This window comes from Callithrix jacchus, chromosome 5 (assembly GCF_049354715.1).
Source record: "Callithrix jacchus isolate 240 chromosome 5, calJac240_pri, whole genome shotgun sequence".
Lineage (NCBI taxonomy): Eukaryota > Metazoa > Chordata > Mammalia > Primates > Cebidae > Callithrix > Callithrix jacchus.
Genome location: NC_133506.1, coordinates 117,500,334 through 117,522,652, shown reverse-complemented (window position 1 = coordinate 117,522,652; position 22,319 = coordinate 117,500,334). Strand labels below are relative to the sequence as shown.

General features: G+C 47.3%; 1 protein-coding gene across 5 annotated transcripts in view; it reads right to left on the bottom strand.

The window, feature by feature from the left end:
- TTLL6 (tubulin tyrosine ligase like 6) overlaps positions 1 to 22,319 on the bottom strand; it is a 53,383-nt gene that overhangs the window by 10,651 nt on the left and 20,413 nt on the right. For all 5 annotated transcript variants that reach the window (XM_035301324.3, XM_078374247.1, XM_054256300.2 and 2 more), the window contains 10 exons: positions 21,785 to 21,941; positions 19,063 to 19,206; positions 18,364 to 18,449; positions 13,742 to 13,967; positions 12,295 to 12,470; positions 10,450 to 10,638; positions 8,931 to 9,102; positions 7,563 to 7,829; positions 2,358 to 2,727; positions 1,621 to 1,886 (listed from right to left, as the gene is read on the bottom strand). In XM_035301324.3, coding sequence (XP_035157215.2) covers positions 1,621 to 1,886; positions 2,358 to 2,727; positions 7,563 to 7,829; positions 8,931 to 9,102; positions 10,450 to 10,638; positions 12,295 to 12,470; positions 13,742 to 13,967; positions 18,364 to 18,449; positions 19,063 to 19,206; positions 21,785 to 21,941 — 2,053 coding nt within the window. The remainder of the gene's footprint in view (positions 1 to 1,620; positions 1,887 to 2,357; positions 2,728 to 7,562; positions 7,830 to 8,930; positions 9,103 to 10,449; positions 10,639 to 12,294; positions 12,471 to 13,741; positions 13,968 to 18,363; positions 18,450 to 19,062; positions 19,207 to 21,784; positions 21,942 to 22,319) is intronic.

Genomic DNA, 22,319 nt, shown 5'->3' with positions numbered 1-22,319 from the left:
GCCTGTAATCGCAGCTACTTGGGAGGCTGAGGTAGTAGAATCCCTTGAACTTGGGGGCAGAGGTTGCAGTGAGCTGAGATAGAACCACTGTACTCCAGCCTGGGCAACAAAGTGAGATGCCATCTCAAAAAATAAAAAAAGACAAGTACTTATTACTCATATTTAAAAGACTTGTTCAAAAGACAAATTCCCAGGGCCCCTTCCCAGCCTGCTTATGCCTGAATTCCCAGGGGGTCGGACCTGAGAAACTACAGGCTTAAACCAGGGCCCTCACATGATTGCCATCATCAGGGAAATGGGCAAACATCAGGTCCAGCTCTTCTCTGAGCATGGTGAAAGGGCTATCAGAATCAACTAGAGGAACTTCATAAAATGCAGATTCCTGAGCTCTCCACCCAGGACCCACTGAATCAGAATTTCTGGGAGGAGGCCCTCGAATATGCATTTTTTACAGGCACTCAAGGTGCCATCTATGGGTTGGATATTTCCTTGCAGACCCTCCTGCAGTGTGATCTACTGGTCACAAAGGGCCAGGTGAGAGTATCTGCTCACAGTAAGCTTTGAGCGGCAGGGTGGAGGGAGGTGATTCAAATCTCTAGCCTTCTTCTTTAGGCAGCCAAGCAGCACAGATCCCTTAATTCCACAGCTCTGTGTTGTAGAGTTCTCCCAAGTTTTTACATACGACCTTCCCTCAGAAGCACTGAAGTTCAGACAGAGGGCATCTTACCACCTCCTGGGCCTTTTGCACGGTAAAACCAAAGCCTCTCAAAGGAAGAAGTTTAGGTTCCACATCCCAGTCTCCACTGTCCTGTTGCTCTGTCCCCGCGGCACACTGCATCACAGGGCCAGCCTTTGGAGCAAGTAATCTAAGCCTAGACCAGGCTGCGCAGCTTGAAGGGTGTGAAAATCACGGCGGACAAGGTTCTTCTTCTGGGATCTGCATATACGACTGTCTCAATTTTAGCCATAAGTGGAAGACAAGGCAAAGCGCCTAGTGGGGGCAGATCAGTTCTATCAGAAATATATTAATACATAGCAAGGGGTCACTTTTTTTTTTAAGACAGGGTGTTGCTCTGTTACCCAGGCTGAAGTGCAGTGGTGACATCTTGGCTCCTGCAACCTTGTGTGTGGGCTCAATCAATCCTCCTACCTTGGCCTCCCAAGTAGCTGAGACCACAGTTGTGCTCCACCACACCCAGCTAATTTTTTAATTTTTTGTAAACATGGACTTGCTATGTTGCCCAGGCTGGTCTTGAAGCCCTTGCATCAAGTAATCCTCTCACCTCAGCCTCTCAAGTAGCTGGGACCACAGACGTGTGCCACCACCAAGCTAATTTTAAAATTTTTTATAGATATGGCGGTCTCCCTTATGTTGCCCAGGCTGGTCTCAAACTCCTGGGCTCAGGGATCCTCCTGCTTTGGCCTCCCAAAGTGTTGAAATTATAGGCATGAGCCACTACATCCACTCAGGATCACATTTTGATTGAGGTAAGTCTTCATTGTCTACTTACCTGTATGTCTTTATCAATCCATTCATCCTCCTACCTATCCAACATTCCAGAAAAATATAGAGCATCTGCCAATGCACCAAACACGTTAAGAGAATATGAGTAGGCTTACCTAGCTCCTCTCACATCCTTTTTGACGAGAGATCGGACAATGGCCAAATGCTTCTTGATCCTGTACACATGAGCCCTTCATAGCACTTGTGTGGCTTCTGCCAGGCCTCGGATCCAGTTGGGCGGGAGTGGTGATCACCAGCAGGTCCCTCAGAGTAATGTTATAGCTTTGAGGACTCTGCAGGAGGAGGGAGGGCGCATCCAGCTCCCTCTTCTCGCCAGAGCTGTCACGGCGGGAGTAGCACTCCCCAGGCAGGGAGGGGTTTCCTTGAAAGGCAAAGTCACAGGCATCAGTGATTTGTGCTGTTGGATTCAGGACAAATTCCTGCTGAGGGCCACCTCCCAGCAGGGTCCCATGGTCTGTAACTGGCTGAAGCTCTTTGAGCCAGAATCAGCTATCGCTCCTTTCCTCCAAATAGTTTTTCTTCCCCATTTTTTCATACTTAAAAATCAGTAACTGGTGCAGCCTCAGCTGAATGAGACTCATGTGAATAAGAGCCAGAAAATGCTGAAGAAGGGACTTGGACAGCATTCTGTTTTTATCTTTTTTGCCTTCCCAGTCAGACTAGAGACTTCTTAATGGCATGGACTGTGTCTCCACCATCAGACTGGAGTTTCCCTGAGGAGAGTGGCTGTCCCCCACCAAAAGACTGGGAGCTCCCCAGAGATTAGGACTAGTTCTATCGATCCCTCTCCCCGTTAAGCTCCTGGTATACCCCTGTCCACACTGGTACTCACGTGACAGGTTAGTCATCCCCAGCCGGGGGTTGTAGTGAACTGGGAAGAAGGAGAGCTTCTCCCTCATTTGAACCTTGGTGAGTAGCTCAGACATCAAATGCGGCTTCTTCATGTTACTCTTTAGCAAAGTCCAGCTTATGTTCCGACTGCCCAGAAAGCTCTGGGACTTTGTAGGCAGAAAAGGTTTTAACATTTTCTCCTGGATGAACTGTGGAGGGGTCTGCTGCTTCTTGCATTTAAAGGATGCCACCCTGTCCGTCTCTGGGCCACTGCACTCAGAGCTGGTGGTCATGTCCAGGGTTGGTGGAGACTCTGGGGAGATTGAGACTTTGGTGGTGGATTCTGGGGTAGTTTCTACTGAGGTTAGGTGCTGGAAGAAAAGACAGTTCAAAATGAGACTGTGGAAAGCAAAGGGTTCCTTCCTATGCTCTTTTTTGAGACAAGGTCTTGCTACGCTGCCCAGGCTGGTCCCAAACTGGGCTCAAGTGATCCTCCTGCCTCAGCCTCCTGAGTATTTGGGACTACATATATACGAGTGCCACCATGCTCAGCTCCCATGCTATTCTTGATTAAAATAAACAGATTAAGAGCTGGGTTCAGCATCAAGAAAGATTAGGTTAAAATAGTTTCCTCACCATGAATTGGTTAAACACTAAGGCAAGAAGATGGTAGACAACTCTACAGCCTCCTCTAAAAGTCTCTGAACATGAGAGAGATTGTAAACAATAAAGATTGGCAATCAGAACAATAGGTATTATTATTGTTATTGTTATTATTATTATTATTACTATTTGAGACAGGGTCTCACCCTGTCACCCTGGCTGGAGTGCAGTGGTGCAATCTCTACCTCCTGGACTCAAGCAATCCTTTCACCTCAGTCTCCCAAGTAGCTGGGACCACAGGCATTCACCACCGCATCCAGCTAATTTTTGTATTTTTTGTAGAGATGGGGTTTTGCCATATTGGTTGGTCTCAAACTCTTGGGTTCAAGTGATCTGCACACCTCAGCCTCCCAAAGTGCTGGGATTACAGGCATAAGCCACCACTCCTGGCCTAGGTATTATTTTACAGCCATCAGACTGGCAAAAATTAGAATGCTAGATAAAGCCTGTCCTGTTCCTGTGCAGAGGAGCAGGAACCCATGGCTGCTGACAATCTAGGCTGCTATAGCCATTCTGAACCATCTAGAAATACTTGGCAAAGTAAAATTACAAACACTCTTTGGCCTAGCAATTCTTCTGCTAGGTAGATATACTTAATACGTTATTAGACAGCTCTTCAAAAATACATACACTGTGGCTGGTCATGGTGGCTCATATGTGTAATCCCAGCACTTTGGGAGGCTGAGGCAGGTAGATCACTTGACCTTAGGAGTTTGAGACCAGCCTGGAAAACATGGTAAAACCCTGTCTCTACCAAAAATTAGCCAGGCATGGTGGTGTGCACCTGTGGTCCCAGCTACTTGGGAGGCTGAGGTGAGAGGATCGCTTGAGCCTGGGAGATGGAGGTTACAGTGAACCAAGATGGTGCCACTGCACTCCAACCTGGGTGACAGAGTGAGACTCTGTCTGAAAAAAGAAAAAAAAAATACACCAATCTTCACAGCAGCATTATTCACAATATCTAAAAAGTAGAAACTACTAAATGTTCACCAACAGATGAATGGATAAACAAAATGGTATAAACAACATATATATATGGTATAAACTATATATATGTATGTATATGTATATATGTATATATACATGTACATGGTATTATTTTACAGCCATCAGACTGGTATATATGTATATATTATATACATGTTGTGTATATATACATCTATAATTTATATATGTATATATACATGGGGTGTATATATACATAATATGAATATTCCATGGTGTGTGTATGTATATGTGTCTATATATATGTGTATGTATATGTGTCTATATATAGGTACATATATGTATATGTACATACATATAGACACATATATGTATATGTACATACATATAGACACATATACATATATACACACATATACATACACACACCATGGAATATTATTCAGTCTTCAAAAGGAAGAAGATTCTGACACATGCTGTAACATGAATGAACCTTGAAAACATTATGCTAAGTGAAACAAGCCAGACACAAAAGTAAAAATATTATATGATTCCACTTATATGAGATGCCTAGAGTAGTCAAATTAATAGAGGCAGAAAGTATAATAGGGGTTTCCAGGGGCTGAGGGAAGGGGAGAATGAAGAGTTATGTTTAATGGGCACAGATTTTCTGTTTAGGGTGATAGAAAAGTTCTGGAAATGGATCGTGGCTATAGCTGCATAAATGTGTATCCATCCTTAATAACAGTGAAATGTATACTTGAAAATAATTAAAATGGTAAGGTTTATGTTATGTATATTTTTTGATAATAAAAAACGTTTAGAGGGATGTTCTCTGCTGCATTATTTATAGTGTGGGAGAAGCAAAGGCAACCTGTATGTCCCAACTTTGGAGAACTGATAAGGTAAAATGGGTAGTTGAAACCCAGTCTTGAGGCCAGGCAAGGTGGTTCAGGCCTGTAATCCCAGGATTTTGGGAGGCTGAGGCAGGTGGATCCCTGAGGTCAGAAGTTCGAGACCAGCCTGGCCAACATGGTGAAACTCCATCTCTACTAAAAACACAAAAATTAGCCAGGCATAGTGGCAGATGCCTGTAATGCCAGCTACTTGGGAGGCTGAGGCAGGAGAATCACTTGAACCTGGGAGGCAGAGGTTGCAGTGAGTCGAAATCGCACCATTTGATCCGGGCGCGGTGGCTCACGCCTGTAATCCTAGCACTTTGGGAGGCTGAGGTGGGTGGATCACCTGAGGTCAGGAGTTCAAGACCAGCCTGTCCATTGTGGTGAAACCCCATCTTAAAAAAAAATAAAAATAAATAAATAAATAAATAAAAGAAATCGCACCATTGCACTCCACCCTGGACAACAAGAATAAAACTGTGTCTAAAAAACCAAAAAACAGCAACAACAAAAAACCCTAATCTTGGGGAAAAAAAAACTGCACTTGATGAGATCTGCAGCATTGCAGCTTTTTGTCCAAGGACACCCACAATCCACAAGGCATGAGCAACAGAAAGCCACAGCCTTACTGGCTAGAGGTAAAGTTTGAAGCAGTCAGAGAAACCAGAGAGACAGAGCGTAAATTGTGAAAGTGTGGAATCCTTTTATGTGCAGTTTGGCATGACAAATAAACATTCCTCTCTCAGCAATTGATAGTACTGGTACACAAAGAATTAACAAGGATATAGGAGAACTGAACACCATCAACCAAATGAATCTAATTGATCCTACCACCCAGCAATAGCAAGACACATTATTTTCCTTAAAAAAAAAAAAAAAAAAAAAAAAGCTTTTGCCCAGGTTTGGTGGCTCATGCCTATAATCCCAGACATTAAAATGAAAATAGGGACTTTTGTAAATAATTCTTCATGTATAAAGCCACCTTAGATGAAATGAACCAATATCTCAAAAACCATAAACTGTCAAAACTCACTCAAAATAAAACAGGAAATTTGGATAGTTTTATATCTGCTTTTTAAAAAATTGAACTTTTAGTTTAAAATACTCTAAAAAAGAAATCTCTAGGCCCAGATAATTTATCCCTTTCTATCCAAATATTTAGATAAGAAATAATGACAAATCACCAGGCACTGTGGCTCACACCTCTAATCCCAGCACTTTGGAAGGCTGAGGCGGGTGGATCACTTGAGGTCAGGAGTTCAAGACCAGCCTGGCCAATATGGTGAAACCCCATCTCTACTAAAAATACAAAAATTAGCCAGGTGTGGTAGTGGACATCTGTAATCCCAGCTACTTGGGAGTCTGGGGCAGGAGAAATGATTGAACTCAGGAGGCAGGTGTTGCAGTGAGCCAAGATTATGCCACTGCACTCTAACGTGGGCAACAGAGTAAGACTCCATCAAAAAAAAAAAAAAAAAAAAAAACAGAAAAGAAAAGAAATAATGACACAAACATAATCTCTTGCAGAAAACAAAAAAGAAAGGGATACTTCCCAACTCACTTTATGGGGCCAGAATTACCCTGATATCAAAGATATACAAAGAAAGTAGAAGGGAAAAAACTATAAACCAATACTTTTTATGAACTTAGACATAAAATTTTAGCAAATTAAATTCAGCAATGCATTAAAAAATATATACCATGACCAAGTGAGGTTTATCCTGGGATTGCAAGGTAGATATAATATTCAAAAATCGATCAATATAATCCACCATATTAGCAGTCTAAAGAAAAAAAATCCATATGATTATATCACTTCATGCCAATGAAGCTCCTGACAAGGTTAAACATCCATCCATTATTTTTAAAAACTCTCAGCAAACTAGGAATAGAAGTAACCTTTTTTAATCTGATAAAGGGCATCTATAAATAACTGACAGTTAATATCACACTTAATAGTAAAAGATTGAATGTTACCCTGATAAGATTGGAAACAAGACAAAGATGTTTGCTGTCTCCACCCCTATTCAACATTGTACTAGAAGTTCTAGCTACTGCAATAAAGCAAGAAAAATAAAAAGCCTAATGATTGGAAAGAAGTAAAACTGACTTTATTTGAAAATGACATGTGATGAAAATCCTAAAGAATCAACAAAAAAAGGCCAGGCGCGGTGGCTCACACCTGTAATCCCAGCGCTCTAGTAGGCCAAGGTGGGTGGATCACCTGAGGTTCGGAGTTTGAGACCAACCTGACCAATATGGTGAAACTCTGTCTCTAAAAAAAAAAAAAAAAAAAAAAAAAAAAGCAAGGAAGAGCCCCCCTCGAGAGCCCTGAGGTGGAGCATGGTGCTGCCAGCACCGTGGTTTCAGACTTCTAGCCTCAAGAACTGTGAGAGAATAAATGGTGTTGTTTTAAGCCACCCAGTTGGAAGTAATAAGCCACAGTAGCTCTAGGAACCCACTCCAGGGGAAAACCTGCCTCAGAAGAGGGGATGCACAAGAGCGCCTTCCTAAATGTCAGTCCAGACCCATCCTCCCAGCAGCTACACCATTCCACAGCGTGGGCTTCTCCAGAGGAGACACCGAGGCCCAGGGAGGCTCAGTGGCTTACTCAAAGGGTCACAGCAAGTTGTGGGTAAAGAAAGGGCCAGCAAGCAAGACTCCCACCACTCCCTCCCAGAGCTCAGCTCACTACTTACCGCAGTGCCAGCGAATATGTTCATTGCAGAGGCAGACTTGGCCTCCTTGATTCTGAAGTTGGGTTTACTGGGCTCCAGCCCAGAGCTTCTGAGATTGAGTTTTCTCAGGTCAGGTACAGAACTGAAGGGTCTTGCAGACATAGGCTTGGGGGAAATGGAGTCAGCCTCCTTTGTGGGGGCCTCCTGGTTGAAGCTGCTGTCTGTTTCATCTCTGACACTCAAGAGCAAGTCAGGTACACAGGACACTAATGTCAATGGTTGGATGTCCTGGGGAGGAGGAAATAAAACACACAGCCCATGGGAACCCAGGTCTAGCCACTTCCAGATTCATCTGCACCCAGAGGTAGGTGCAAAGGTGATGAGGAGAAGAAAAGCAGTCGATATTAACGTCTCTCTAACGTGGGGTCTCAACCTGGAATTCTCAGACCCTTAGAGGGCTCATGGATAGCTTCACAGGGTCTTTGAGCCACTTGAAATTGCAATTTAAAAACTGCATTGTGCCAACAGAAAGGACAACCACTAAAAAAAAAGAAAAAGAAAGAAGAAAGAAGGAAAGAAAGAAAGAAAGAAAGAAAGAAAGAAAGAAAGAAAGAAAGAAAGAAAGAAAGAAAGAAAGAAAGAAAGAAAGAAAGAAAGAAAGAAAGAAAACTGCATTGTGCACTTTATGGCAAGAGATTTTATGGCTTTTTATCAGATTCTTAAAGGGTCTGTGACCCTAACAAAGTTAAAGAATACAAAACAAAAACCCTTGCTCTAATCCAGGTGAGTCTTTGAGATAAAGGAGATGGACTGAAGAATCAGCTGAATCTTCCCACTGAGCTAGAAGACAGTGCTAAGCAGAGAAGGCAAAGACAGACCACAGGCCAACTGGACAGCTGATGCACAGCCAGGACTGCTCCACATTTTGCACAGAGGAGGAAGGACCCAGCCAGGATCAACATCCCATGTAATGCTTTGAGAGTCCTACTCCCAGAAGCTCTTCCCAGGGGCCTGCTCTCTCAACTGTGCCCTGGCCTGATGGAGGGAGCGTTCCAACCCAAGCTGCAATTGAGGACCATGAGTACAAGCAGTTCTGACATCCACTCCATAAATGAAGCTTGTGTGCAGCCTCCCAGCATGGCCTGGCTACTCTTACTCCTACTGGAGGAGGCGAGAAGGGCAGACCAGTGAGAGTCCTCTGCTGCCTGGATGGAGGGATCCTCCGAAAGATGCCGGGTCCTATGTGCCCTCAGGGCTCCCCACCCTGCCCCGCTGTTGCCCAGCCCTCTGCGCAGCCCTTCAGTGTGTCTGGGCTCTGAGCCCTCTATGGATTGGCCCCAGGCAGGGAAGGGTGCTGGCTACGTGTGCTCCCCCCACATCCAGGTTTACTTGTTTGGAGGCTCGGCTCTCGGACTTGTCTCTCTGCTGTTGTTTCTGTTGCCAGCCCCTCACGCCCTTCTTTCTCACTTGCTCGCCTGCCGACTCCCCCTGCAGTTCTACCTTCTTCTTCACTTGGAAGGGCTTTTTCTCCCCTTTTAGTCTCAGCTCCTGGATCAGTTGCCTGCCCATGAAGAAGAAGTGAGTGTCATGGGGGTTAGGGATGCGCCACGCAGGCAGGCGTTCTCCTTGGGGGATGGACATGACTTGGCAAAGAGGTAGCGAGTCCCACGTGCCCTCCTCCAACATATCTAGTCTGCACAAGTGATTGAAGATCAAGGAGCCGGCTGTGGAGAAAAGCATCCTTCCACCACCCATGCCATCCCCCATGTGGGAATAGCATCCAAGGAGAGATGTGCAGTAAGGGGGCTACACCCTAGTCCACCATACTGCTATCTGTCCCCACTTCCCAGCAGGCCAGTCCCCAACCATGGTAGGTGCTGGGGAGATGGTCTGGGTAGGAAGCTAAAGCCAGAGGCTCCCATATTGGGCCATGTCATGTGCTGGGCCTCTCTAGCTAATGGATCCTGAGAGTGGACAAAAGGTGATATCATATAGCAGAAATCACTCAGTCTCATGAGTCAGGACACAGGGGAGTTCTGGTCCCTCTTCTGTCATTGACTTTCTATGTGACCCCTTCTCTGCTCTGACCTCTCTCTCCATAAAATGAGCTGGTAGGAGAGGATTGGACTCAGTGGATGAGTGCCCCCAGCTCCTGGAGTTTATGCCTGTGTGAATCCATGAGGCAGCTTTGAGGGGTGGCCATCATCGGGAGTGAGTTTCTAGAAACAGCTACCCCTAGGCCAGGCGTGGTGGCTCATGCCTGTAATCCCAGCACTTTGGGAGGCCAAGGCAGGCGGATCACGAGGTCAAGAGATCTAGACCATCCTGGCCAACATGGTGAAACCTTGTCTCTACAAAAAATAAAAATTAAAAAAAAAATTTTTTTTAAGACATTAAAAAAAAAAAGAAACAACTACCCCTCTCCACTTCACATAGGGAATCTTCCAATTCCTTGTGAGACCAGGGCAGATGTTCATCTGGCGACTTTCTTTTTTTGCTTTTATTTGAGACAAGGTCTGACTCTGACGCCCAGGCTGCAGTGCAGTGGTGCAATCGCAGCTCACTGCAGCTTCCCCCGCCCCAGGCTCAGGTGATTCTCCTGACTCAGCCTCCAGAGTAGCTGGGAGTATAGGCACATGCAACCGTGTCTGGCTAATTTTCCTTCTTGTTGTTTTGTAGAGAAGGGGTTTCGCCACGTTGCCCAGGCTGGTCTTGAACTCCTGGGCTCATGCCATCCACCTGCCTTGGCCTCCTAACGTGCTGGGACTACAGGCATGAGCCACAGCACCTGGCTGCTCTGGCAACTTTCATGGCTGGGGACTCTCCCTGCCATTCCAGGCCACTCAGCCGACAGATCACACACAATCCCCAGAACCCCCCACCGACCTCACCCCGGAAGCCTTCCTACCGGGCATACACCTCCCGAGCCCTGGAAGCAACAGTGTTCTGGAAGAGGGAGTTGTTGTCCTGGAAAAACTTCTCATACTTCTCTGAATTCAGTCTGGGATAAATCAGCCGGAACCCTCCACAGTTATCCTTCTCATACTTTTCAGTTTTCTTCAACTGCACAGCCCGGAAACCCTTGGCTTCCTCAATCCTGTTGGGAAGCAGAACATGGCGCTGCTGTTAAGTTTTCTTGGGACAAAGCCTGCAAGGGACATGTCCAAGCTGGAGGTCATCTAGGGCCAGATGGAAGCCTTGCCTGTAATGGCAGTCAATCAGGATTTGCTAATAAATGCAGGACTGTTTTCCCTGAAAGGAGATTCTAGCCCTCCCGGGGCAGCCAGCGTCATAATACACTAAGAGCTGGCGAGCACAGTCTTTCTGAAAGCTCACCAAATTCTGTCCTGTTACAAGTAAAACCCATTTTCCCCTCGGCTTAGTTCTGACTAAGCAGACTGTTGCCACCTTCCCATTCCCTGCCCTGATTACCCTCCTCTAGAGAATGGCAGCTTGTACTTCTGCTGAATTTGAGGGCTTCCTGAATGAGCTTGATGACCCTTTATGAGCTGCAATGATCTCATTCTTCCTCACACCCCCCTAGGGAAGTGGAGGGTCAGGTAGGGAGAAATGATAAGCCCCCTTTTATAGCAGGGAAACCCAGAGCCACAGAATATCCAGGGCCAAGTAATGAGGAGACTGATTCAGAGAAGGCCCTTAACTTGACAGCTGCTCCTCAATAGGACGCTGCCTCCTTCTCGAGGAGTTTAGAGATGGCGGGGCATGGCGGAAGGCATCCTGGAATCCCAGGCTGCAGACCCACTGGGTTCTGGGTCCAGAGCTGTCATTTGTCAGCAGTAAATGACCTTCCCAGTCTGCCTAGTCAGAACTAGGCCGAGGGGAAAATGGGTTTTCCTTGGACCTTGCGCAAGTCAATTTCCCTCCTGGAGTCTTGGTTTCCTTGGCTTCCAGAACAAGGCCACACAGCATCCCACCCTACCTACCTGCCCACTCCTCACAGAGAAGACAGTGCAAGTGCCTGAGAAACATGGTGCCATCCAGACATAAATGCCATTTATGGCATCAGTTCTAGAAGCTCAAGCCCCAAGGATTAGACTAGCTCTGCTCATGAGGAGTGCAGCGGGCTGTAGCAGGCTCTGAAAAGCAACACGGGGTCCCCTGGACTAGGCTCAGAGTCTTCTGACACTAGAATTACTCTGCAGAATGGAAGCCCCAGTTACAAGGCAAGTGCTGCTGACAGGAAGCAAGGGGCATTAGCTCCTGGCAAAACATGGAGAAGGACAGACACATCTTTCTTTACAGTAAAAATAAATGAATCGTCTTATTTTTATATTGGTAATTCCTAAAGCTTCACATACTGTTAATTTCTGTCCATTATACACAGCTATATATCTGTAAATTAATCTCCTATTTCTAGGAACAAAGAAATATTCAGAGTAAAACTATTCGAACTGCTACATTCTGCCAATACAAACTCATTTTCCAAGTGGGATTATCATTTGTTACAATGACCCCCTCCAGCTCTAGGCCAGATTCTAATAGCCTTCAATATACATTACAGTGCCAGGCACTATGCTAAGCCTTTCGTGTGCATTATCTCATTTAATTCGCCCAACAACCTTATGTAGTACAGCTCCATTTCACAGAAAGATTACTGAGGCTCAGAGAAGTGACAGAAAGGCCACATAACCAGTAGGCTGACGAATCATGATTTGGACCAGGACAGACCATTCTTACTGGGAGTGGGGGAGTGGGAGAGAGCGGTGCCCACGGCCGGGGAGTGCTACTGCACCTCATCTCCCGAGAATAACACTGCTGCAGGAACTGCCCTCGTTGTCTCTCCGCCTCCAAGACTTTCTTCTTGTCACAGCTTTCCAGGTTGATCAGGACCAAGGTGTCATATAGCAGACCGTCTTTCACTTCTTTATCCAGCCGAGAGTCAGTGGAGAAGCTTGGAGAGTGGTTGACCTGTGAGAGCAAGATTGGCAGCTGGGGACAGGGCCGTCCAGAGTGAAGGCAGAGCGTGAGGCCGAGATGCCTCCTCCAGCGTGCCCACCACAGGGTCCTGACTACCAAGATGAGAGGAAGCGGGTGGGAGAGAGCATCTGGACTGGAGCCACAGTGAAAAAAGGAGGAAGTGGAACTCCCTCTAGTTAAACCAGCTTTTATCTCGGTCCTTTCTTCTTTGGGAGCATCAGGATTACCCCCTTTGGCATGTGTGTTCCACTCCATCTGGGGTGCATGTGTTCTCTCATGTGCACTGGGCAACCAGAGAGCAGGATGGAAGGGGTTCTGTTCAAAGGGACAGGCTCAGATGCAGGAGGTAGAGAGGAAAGCTATTCAGGAGCCCAGCCAGGGTGGAGGGGAGACAGGTGGGAGGAGGGAGAGGACTCATTCCTGTCCACTGAAAAGTCTGTATTGTTTGGAGGCACCATGTGACATCTGTAGATTTCTAGAAGTTTCTGAAGGACTTGCTCCTGGTGGCTCATTCTGCTCTTTGGGTAAGAGCTGCAAACAGGTACATCCCTCTTCCCACCATACCTGGAAACAAGGGCTGGGACTGGAAGAAGGGCAAAGCTGCGGAACCTAACCTGTCTTCTCGGGTTCTCCACCCTAAAGTCAGACTGTGTCACTGCACCTGGCACAACGCTCCCTGAAGGGCCATGTGAAAGGGTTCCTGGGGACGATTCAGTCAGGAAGAGAGGCAGCCACCAGGAAAGCTCCTCCCCTCCTCGCACCGCCCCATGGGTCTGGGGGGGACAGGAAAGTCACTGCATGCCCCCCATTTCTGTGGCAGGAGGCCCCAGGCCACTCTCTGCCGGTGCGTGTGAACTGAGGAGTCCGGGCCCCGAAGAGTGGGGCACGACTGCTCCTGTCTGATACTGAACGTTGCCAACCCAGCTTTGATGAAGAACACTCCCTCTCTGGGAGACAACTCTGTTACAAAAGGTCAAGAATCACTTTAGAATCACGTCTTTAGTATCACTGTGTGTCTAAGATCAACATTTCCAGGTCTGAGTGGACCTCAAGAAGGCACAAGGAATGCTCTAATTCCCAGCTGTCTACCCCCCTCTGGTGGCCACTTCTCACCTACGAGAGAAGTCCCAGGCAGCAGGCACCATGGGAGGAAGTGGCCGGGGAAGTTGAAACAATTCAGGTGAGCTGGGAGGGCAGATCCTTGAAGCTGGCTGGCCCCAAGAACAGGAGTCCATTTTCGCCCCTCGCCCAAACTTCCCTACCTCCAGCAGCCAGGGTTTGAGTTTGCGGTCCAGCAAAATGTCGAAGCCCAGAATCTCAAAGCAGGCGCTGTTGAGTGTGTGGTTGGGGAAGCAGGTGTGGTAGTTATGCCTGATGATGGGGTGGGCCGAGATGAGGGTCTTGATGATGATGTCCTCAATATCCCTCCATATCTGCTCCATATTGTAGCTGTGGTCCTCCATGTATGCATTGAAGGTGGAGAGCTTTCTGGAAGGAAACCACAGGCCAGGAGGCAGTGCAGTTGGCCTCTGGTCATCTGAGGCTATGGCACACTGGAAACCAGGAACTCCTGGCAGAGACAAGGCTCTAGAGCCAGCGGGGATGAACGCCCAGGAGCCAAGGTGACACCTGGGCTGTGTCATTGCCAGAGAAGAACCCCAGGAATCCCAGGGCCACACCCTGCAAGCCTCCAGAGCCCCAGGGTGGATGTAGATGCAGTCCCATAAGACATGGTCATTTTCACTGTGACCCAGAAAACGTTTGTCAGCAGGGGAAGAGATGAAGAAAGCAAACCCCCCGACACCATGGTTTTACTGTGACAGCAATGATTATTATTAGCAATGTTTATTAGAAGCATGTGGGGAGCCTTTCAAGAATGCTGATACCTGGGTCCCACTTCAGCTGAGGGGATTCTAGGGACACTAACTACACAGAAATCTTGTTTTAGGGCTGCCCACGAGGAAAAGGTATCCCAGGGCATGTCCACAGATAAGGTTACCAACTATGCCAGGCAAACTGGGCTGTCCCAATTTTAGCACTGATAGTCCTGAATTCCAGGAAACCCCTCAGTCGTGGGCAAACAGACACAGCTGGACACCTGATCACAGGGGAACTCAGAGATTTCTGCCTCATGTGGAACAGTTCGTGAGGAAATACCTGAGTGGGTGCTCAGCCAGCTCTGAACTGGGCATCACAGAGAGAGGACGGATCTCACAAATCCAAGAGGCAATGGTGGGGACAGACATTCCCAACTCACATCTACACACGTGCACAGAGAGCCAAAGTGGAAGTGGGATTGTGGAAGGAGGAGGTGCAGCGGAATGAAAAGAAGAAAGAATGAAGAAGACAAGAGACATGGCTCATCCAGGCAGTTCCAAAAGCCCGACTAGACCCCAGTCCAATGGGTCAAGAAGGAGGAAGCAAGGTCGGCCAGACTGAGCATTTGATACAGGCCTGCGGTGCACGCAAAGCTTCATACAAGAGGGGGACACTAGAAACCATCACTTCTGTCATGGAAAGCCTCAGGACCATTCAGGGAGTCAACAAACATGTGAAACAACCATGGATGCATTTATATAGAGACAGATAAGCAAAGGCTACTCAATACAGAGGACACCTCCTCCACCTGCCATTGTCAGAAAACAGTGTTACACATACATGGATTTTCCAGATCACTTTAAGCCAATGTTTTCAAGTGGAAAAAATGCACTTAATATGCCTAATTGGGAAATAAATTTTCCTGAAATAGATTATACACTTCCCTGACAACATATAACACAACGTTTTCTTGATGACTCAGGGCTCATCACAATGAATATACTTTATTGTGTAATTTCATAATGCCCAGTGGTGAGTCAATTCAATTTAATGCCAGCCATGTGCTGAGCACACTGAAAGATGAAAATGGCATGGTGTCTGCCCCAGAGTCCTGCCAGGTTTTCAGGTTTTCTGTCTTCTCCTTCACTGTGACCGCAGCACTGCTCCTTCTGAGTTTGTCCCCAAGTGGGGTATTGACAGGGAGTGCAGTTGACCTCAACTGCCAACTCTGGGGCAGATGAGACAGTCAGTATGAGAAGCAGATTGTTTCAAAAGATGGAGAGTAGGAAGAAAAAAGGAGAAAGAAAAAGGGAAGGAGAGGAGGAAAGAAGATCTCTGCCCAGCAATGTGGGAAGAACCCCAAAGGCCAGAGCACCATTGTAACGCTCAAGGAGCAAAGTACAACTAGGAACAAAAGACAAACGTGCGCTGGGCAAAGAACAGCCATGGGCAATGACTGGTGTTGACCGTATTGTAAAAATACAAAGATTAGCCAGGCATGGTGGCAGGCACCTGTAATTCCAGCTACTCAGGAGGCTGAAGCAGGAGAATCACTTGACCCGGGAGTGGGAGGTTGCAGTGAACTGAGATCGTGCCATTGCACCAGACTGGGTGTCAAGAGCAAGACTCCATCTCAAGAAAACAAAAGACAGTGTCCTGCCCATGAAGTGGATGACATGGGCAGCATGGCTTAGTGGGTAAGGGCACCAACTTAGGGGCCAGGCTGCCCTGGTTTCAATCCCAGCTTCCTAGCTGTGCCACCTATGGTAAGTAACAACTTTTTCACACCTCAGTTTCCTAATATGCAGAATAGAGATGATGATAATGCTGACTTCATAGTGTTGCTGTGAGGAGGATTAAGTGGTTTCAAGTATGTAAATTATCGCTAGGAAAAGAAATGTGCAAGCTCTCCAGCCCTGGAGATAAGAAGGTAGAGATGGAGAAGTTGGACAGGGAGACCAATTTGGAGTGCTGGGATGGAGGCAAGGAGAGAGAATACACCCTCACACACTGGGAAATGCTGAGTTGAAGATGTCCAGGTGGAAATGAGGAGAGATGGGCCCAGATCCCAAGGGAAAGAGGCTGACTGAACCCAGCGAGGGCAGGCAGAGGCCACAGGGGCAGAAGGTTGCTCGAGGAGAGAGTGGATGGAGAAGCACAGCGGGGTGAGACGGAGATGAACAGAGCAAGTGGGAAATGGAAGAGGCAGAACAACAGTTGAAGACTTTGCAACCTCCCTCACCTTAGTTCAGCTACCCCGAGACACCACTCCATCACTCCAAGGGCTCAGAGCCTGCTGGGTGTCAGTTCTCATCGGATGAGGGAGATGAGAACCCTTCCATTTTGTGCCCTTAGACTAAGGAAAAATGACGGTCACCGTGAACACTATCCGCACGGCCATCACAAGTCACTTGAGCCGCACAGAGACCCTGTCAAGTGGCAGGGCAGGGAGTCTCGTCACATTCATCCTCCAGACCAAGAAATGCAGGCTCAGAGAGATGAAGTAACTTGTCCAAGCTTAGTTGGCAAGTGTCGGAGCTGGGACTACAAGCTAGGCCTCCCAGAGTGCCGACGCTCAGAACGCAGCAATGCAAGAGGCTCAGCTGGTGCCCACAGTCCAGGTGGGGAGGAGAGGAGGAAGTGGCAGAGCTTCAGGCAGCACAGGTGGCTGACATCTTCCGAAAAGGTGGCGACTGCCTCTGACCAGCCTCACACATCCCCTTTAAGTGGGTTTAACTGAGTGATTTTCTGTGTGCTTTTTGGAATGCTGCCACTGAGGAGGTCATGAAATGTCGCATGCCTCTCTGATGGTCTAAAGCAAACTGATTGCCTGTTCAGCAGTCCTTTGAAGCCTGGTGCAGTAGGAAGAGAGTGAGCCCTGGGGTCAACAGACCTGGCTTCTCCACCCATCTAGCAGTCACAGCTGTGGGACCTGGGGCAACTCATGCAACCTTTGAGACTCAGTTTCCTCATCTGTAAGATGGAGATGGCACCTAACTCACAGTTCTCCACCAACAAAGGGTAGATAATAATACCTTTGCCATAGCGTTGCCGTGAAAAATTCAACAATAAAAAATGCACATTGCCGGGCGCGGTGGCTCACGCCTGTAATCCCAGCACTTTGGGAGGCCGAGGCAGGTGGATCACAAGGTCAAGAGATCGAGACCATCCTGGTCAACATGGCGAAACCCCGTCTCTACTAAAAATACAAAAATTAGCTGGGCATGGTGGCGCGTGCCTGTAGTCCCAGCCACTCGGGAGGCTGAGGCAGGAGAATTGCTTGAACCCAGGAGGCAGAGGTTGCGGTGAGCCAAGATCGCGCCATTGCACTCCAGCCTGGGTAACAAGAGCGAAACTCCGTCTCAAAAAAAAAAAAAAAAATGCACATAAAGCACCGAGCACAGGCCCACACACACCTGAAGCCCTCAGAAATACTTGCTCCTTTTCCCCCTCCCCTTTTGCCTGGTCAAGTTCACATTCCTCAGTCCCCCATTTTCTTAAAACTCAAATGAGACCCGATTAGACAATAAAAGGAATGGAAAAGCCTCTCGTGAAGATACTTTTATAAACTGCTCTCAATATCCCCCCTTCTGAGGAATCTTCAAGCCAGCTAGCCACATGTCAGGGCACTGTGACACATCATTTGAGAATCTCTAGTGGAGCAACATCTCGGGGAACACAAGCCAAGCCATGACTGCCTGGCAAGTCCTTCTCACCTGGCAGACTAGCAACCAATAAATAATCTGTTGATTTGGAAATATCAGAAGGGTCAACTATAATAAGGGTATGTTTTGGTGTGTGTATATATTCTGCTGGGGAAACAGTTCATGTTTATCTCTCCTCCTCCCAGCCTCCCAGGATTTACGACGGGGCCTTCTTTTAATGATTAACAGCCAAGAGGGCAGAGATGAAGGAATCTGTTCTGGGTTGCGAAGCAAAGAAGTACTTTCTGAGACCATGTGACCCAAGATGGAAACACTGATGGGGACTGACAGGGTTTGGGTGGAATCCCAGAAAGCAGCTCAGAGGGAAAGGAAAGGAAAGAAAAATGAAGCCACTTCCTTACCTCTTGCTGCCGGAGTGAGCATCTCGACTGAAGTTGGAACTGTGCTTATTAATGGAATAATTAGTCAGGTGCATGCAGATATTATCCTGGGAAAAGAGACAAACATTGGTGGGGTCAGCTTGGAAGGGCAGGCCCCCTGCTTCCTCTCTGTGCCCTCCTAAGACCCCTGGGGCTTAAAAGGATGGAAAGAAAGGGAAGTTTTAGGGCTTATTTAGTGTGGCAAAATAGAGGAAGTAAGAAGGGGTGTCCTGCTGCCTCCAGCCTAAGAAACTCCAATTTTTCCTGAGATTGAATGGTGCCCTGCTTGAGAAAAACTTCAGGAGTCCTGGGGGTCCAGGAAAGTGGGGGATGGCAGGGTAGCTTGCCCATGCCTTTTCTCTTTGAGTACCCCTGAACTGTGGTTCTGGCTTTGGAGTCAGGCAGACCTGGCCACAAGCCCCAGACTCACCTCTTCCTAGCTATGTAACCTTGGACAAGTCCCTTATGCTCCGGGTTTTAATCCCATCATCTGTAAAATGGGGATAAAAATCCCTCTCTGTGAGGGTTCCTGTGAGTGCAAAGTGAAACCGAGCACATAGCAAGTGCTCAACAAATGACACTCACAATGTCTTGAGAATGTGGATTTAACTAGAATTTTTTTTTAAATCATGCTATTGGGGTAGGGTGAGGCGGGCGAGGTGGGATGTCCCCTTAGCTCACCAAGTTGTCTGTGCAAGGGCGGGAATATGAGGTCGTCGCAAAGCGGGCCAGTCCTTCATTGTACACAAAAATCCTGAGAGGGTCACAGGATGTCACCAGTACATAAATCCGTAGGTCAAACTTAAACCCATCAATGATAAAGGGCTGGAAGGAGAGAACCGAAGTCAGACATGCATCAGAGGAGAAATTTACACTTGAAAATCACTAGCTCCCGCCTTCTTTCCATGGAGTTGGCTTCAACATTGCCTAATGTTGTAGAGGGCAGGCTTGGCCAGGATCAGGCAGGGGAACAAGGAGACTTGGGCTCTGTGTCCCAACATGTGACCCTGTGGAGGTCACTAAACCACACTGTGCCTTGGTTTCCTGATCTGTCAAGTGACACAAGTAACCATCTCTAAGAGGCATCTTGGCAACTAAACAAAGTGACATTAAAAACTTCTCTGAGGCCAGGTGCGGTGGCTCATGCCTGTAATCCTAGCACTTTGGGAGGCTGAGGTGGGTGGATCACCTGAGGTCAGGAGCTCGAGACCAGCCTGGCCAACATGGCAAAACTCTCTCTACTAAAAATACAAAATTATCCAGGCACGGTGGTGAGTACCTATAATCTCAGCTACTCAGGATCCTGAAATAGGAGACTCACTTGAACCCCATGGGGCGGAGGATGCAATGAGCTGCGATGGCACCATTTCACTCCAGCCTGGATGAAAAAGTGAAACTCCATCTCAAAAAAAAAAAAAGTCCTCTGATGGGCCAGGTGCAGTGGTTCGTGTCTGTAATCCCAACACTTTGGGAGGCCAAGGCGGGAGGACTGCAACATAGTGAGACCTTGTCTTTACTAAAATTCAAAAAAAATTATCCAAGTATGGTGGTGCATGCCTGTAGTCATAGCTACTTAGGAGGCTGAAGTGGAAGAATTGCTCGAGCCTGGGAGGTTGAGGCTGCAGTGAGCCCTGATCACATCACTGCACTCCAGCCTGGGTGACAAAGCAAGACCCTGTGTCAAAAATACATATATATTTGATAGGCCAGGCACAGTAGTTCACACTGGAAATCTCAGCACTTTGTGAGGCTGAGTCAAGAGGATCTCTGAGCCTAGGAGTTTAAGACCAGCCTTGGCAACATAGAGACCCTATCTCTACAAAGAAATTCTTTTTGGCCAGGCATGGTGGCTCAGACCTGTAATCCCAGCACTTTGGGAGGCCAAGGCAGGTGAATCACCTGAGGTCAGGAGTTTGATACCAGCCTGACCAATACGATGAAACCCCATCTTAAAAAAAAAAATATATATATATATATATATATATATAATAAACATTAAAAATTAAATAAAAAGAAATTTTTAAAATTAAAAATTAGTCTGGACACCATGGTTCACACCTGTAATCCCAGTACTTTGGGAGGCCAAGGCAGGCAGATAACTTGAGGTCAGGATTTTGAGACCAGCTTGGTCAACATGGTGAAACCCTGTCTCTACTAAAAACAAAAAAAATCAGCTGGGTGTGCTGGTGGGTGCCTGCAATCCCAGCTACTTGGGAGACTAAGGCAGGAGAATCACTTGAACCTGGGAGGCGGAGATTGCAGTGAGCCGAGATTGTACCACTGCACTCCAGCCTGGGCAACAGAGTAAGGCTCTGTCTCAAAAAAATTAAAGTTACAAATTAGCCAGATGTGGTGATGTGTGCCTGTAATCCTAGCTCTACTCAGGAGGCTGAGGTGGGAGGATTGCGTGAACTCAAGAATTTGAGGTTGCAATGAGCTATGATTGTGCCACTGCACTCTAGCCAGAATGACAGAGCAAGACCCTATCTCTAGAGAAATAAAAATAATCTCTGTGTCTTAAGTCAAAACAAACAAACAAAAAAATAAATAAAAATAAAATAAATTATTTTGATGAATGGACACATTGTCACCATTCAGGGCTACATATAGTTGCACTTCTTCTTTTTTTTTTTTTTTTTTTTTTTGAGACAGGGTCCAGGTTCTCACCCTGTTGCTGGAGTGCAGAGGCACAATCTTGGCTCATTGCAACCTCCGCATCCCAGGCTCAAGTGATTCTCCAGCCTCAGCCTCTAGAGTACCTGGGACTACAGGCATGTGCCACCACATCTGGCTAATTTTTGTATTTTTTGTAGAGAAAGGGTTTCGCCATGTTGCCCAGGCTGGTCTGAAACTTCTGTGGTCAAAGCAATCCACTTGCCTCAGCCTCCCAAAGTGCTGGGATTACAGGCGTGAGCCACTTTGCTCGGCCAATACATAGTTGCAGTTCTGTAAGAGTTCTCCCCGCAATGCTGTCTCTTGGCCATTTCTTCCCAGGGAGGTCAGTGTGTCCTGCTCTGTCCACACTCCTAGAGGGCTCCCTCCCCGCAATAGGCTGTGACCTACGACTTCCAGTCAAAGAGGAAAGCTGCTTGCTCTCCAGCACCATGCACCTCCCACATCAGGGCTTCCTCAAACCAAAGGTACTCTCCCAGCCCTAATGTGTTACAGGAAAAGGGTCAGCCTGGTAGGCCCAGACCAAGTGACAAGGGTAAAAGGATAAGGGACATTCTGGCCCGGGCACATGTCAGCACTCCTGATCAGAAGGTTTGGCCTGACAAAGTGCAAGGCAGAAGCCAGGTCAGCTCCACCTTCACCCTCCATCCCCTCATTTCACATTCTGTCCATGGAGCTTGAGCCCGCGGTTGCTGTGGGTGGAAAATAAATAATGGCAATGAGGAAGTACCTTTGAAATATAGAGCTGACAGATCATATCCTCCCCTGGTTTGATTTCTTTCACTGTCCGGGTGATGAATATGCCTTTCCCTTGGCAGCCCGAATCCGGCTTACAAATGTATGTCTTATTTTTTCTTGACCTGCTGTAGGTCTGCAAATCTCCCCAGCTACCAGAGCAGAGAGGGAACAAGATACATCTTTAGCTGCGGAGCAATGAAAAGGAAGGCTAGCTCTTTATGAAGAAAAGAAAGAAACAAAGCCCTGGCATTGACAGACGCCCAGAGGTCCAGCGATGGGAGACGGTAGAGCACACACAGTAGGCTTCAGAGGGAATTCAGGCTGAGGTTGAAGACCAAGCAACACCATCTACCAGCGGTGCAACCCTCTGCAAGGATTTGACCTCTCTAAACCTCAACTTCATCATCTAGACAGTGAGGATAATAATGACACCCGGCTCCTGTGCTTCTTCGTTGCATGGCAAAATGCAGGCAAAGTGCTGTATGCCCATCAAGGTGACCACGGCACAGGTAGTTTGGCTTTCTGGG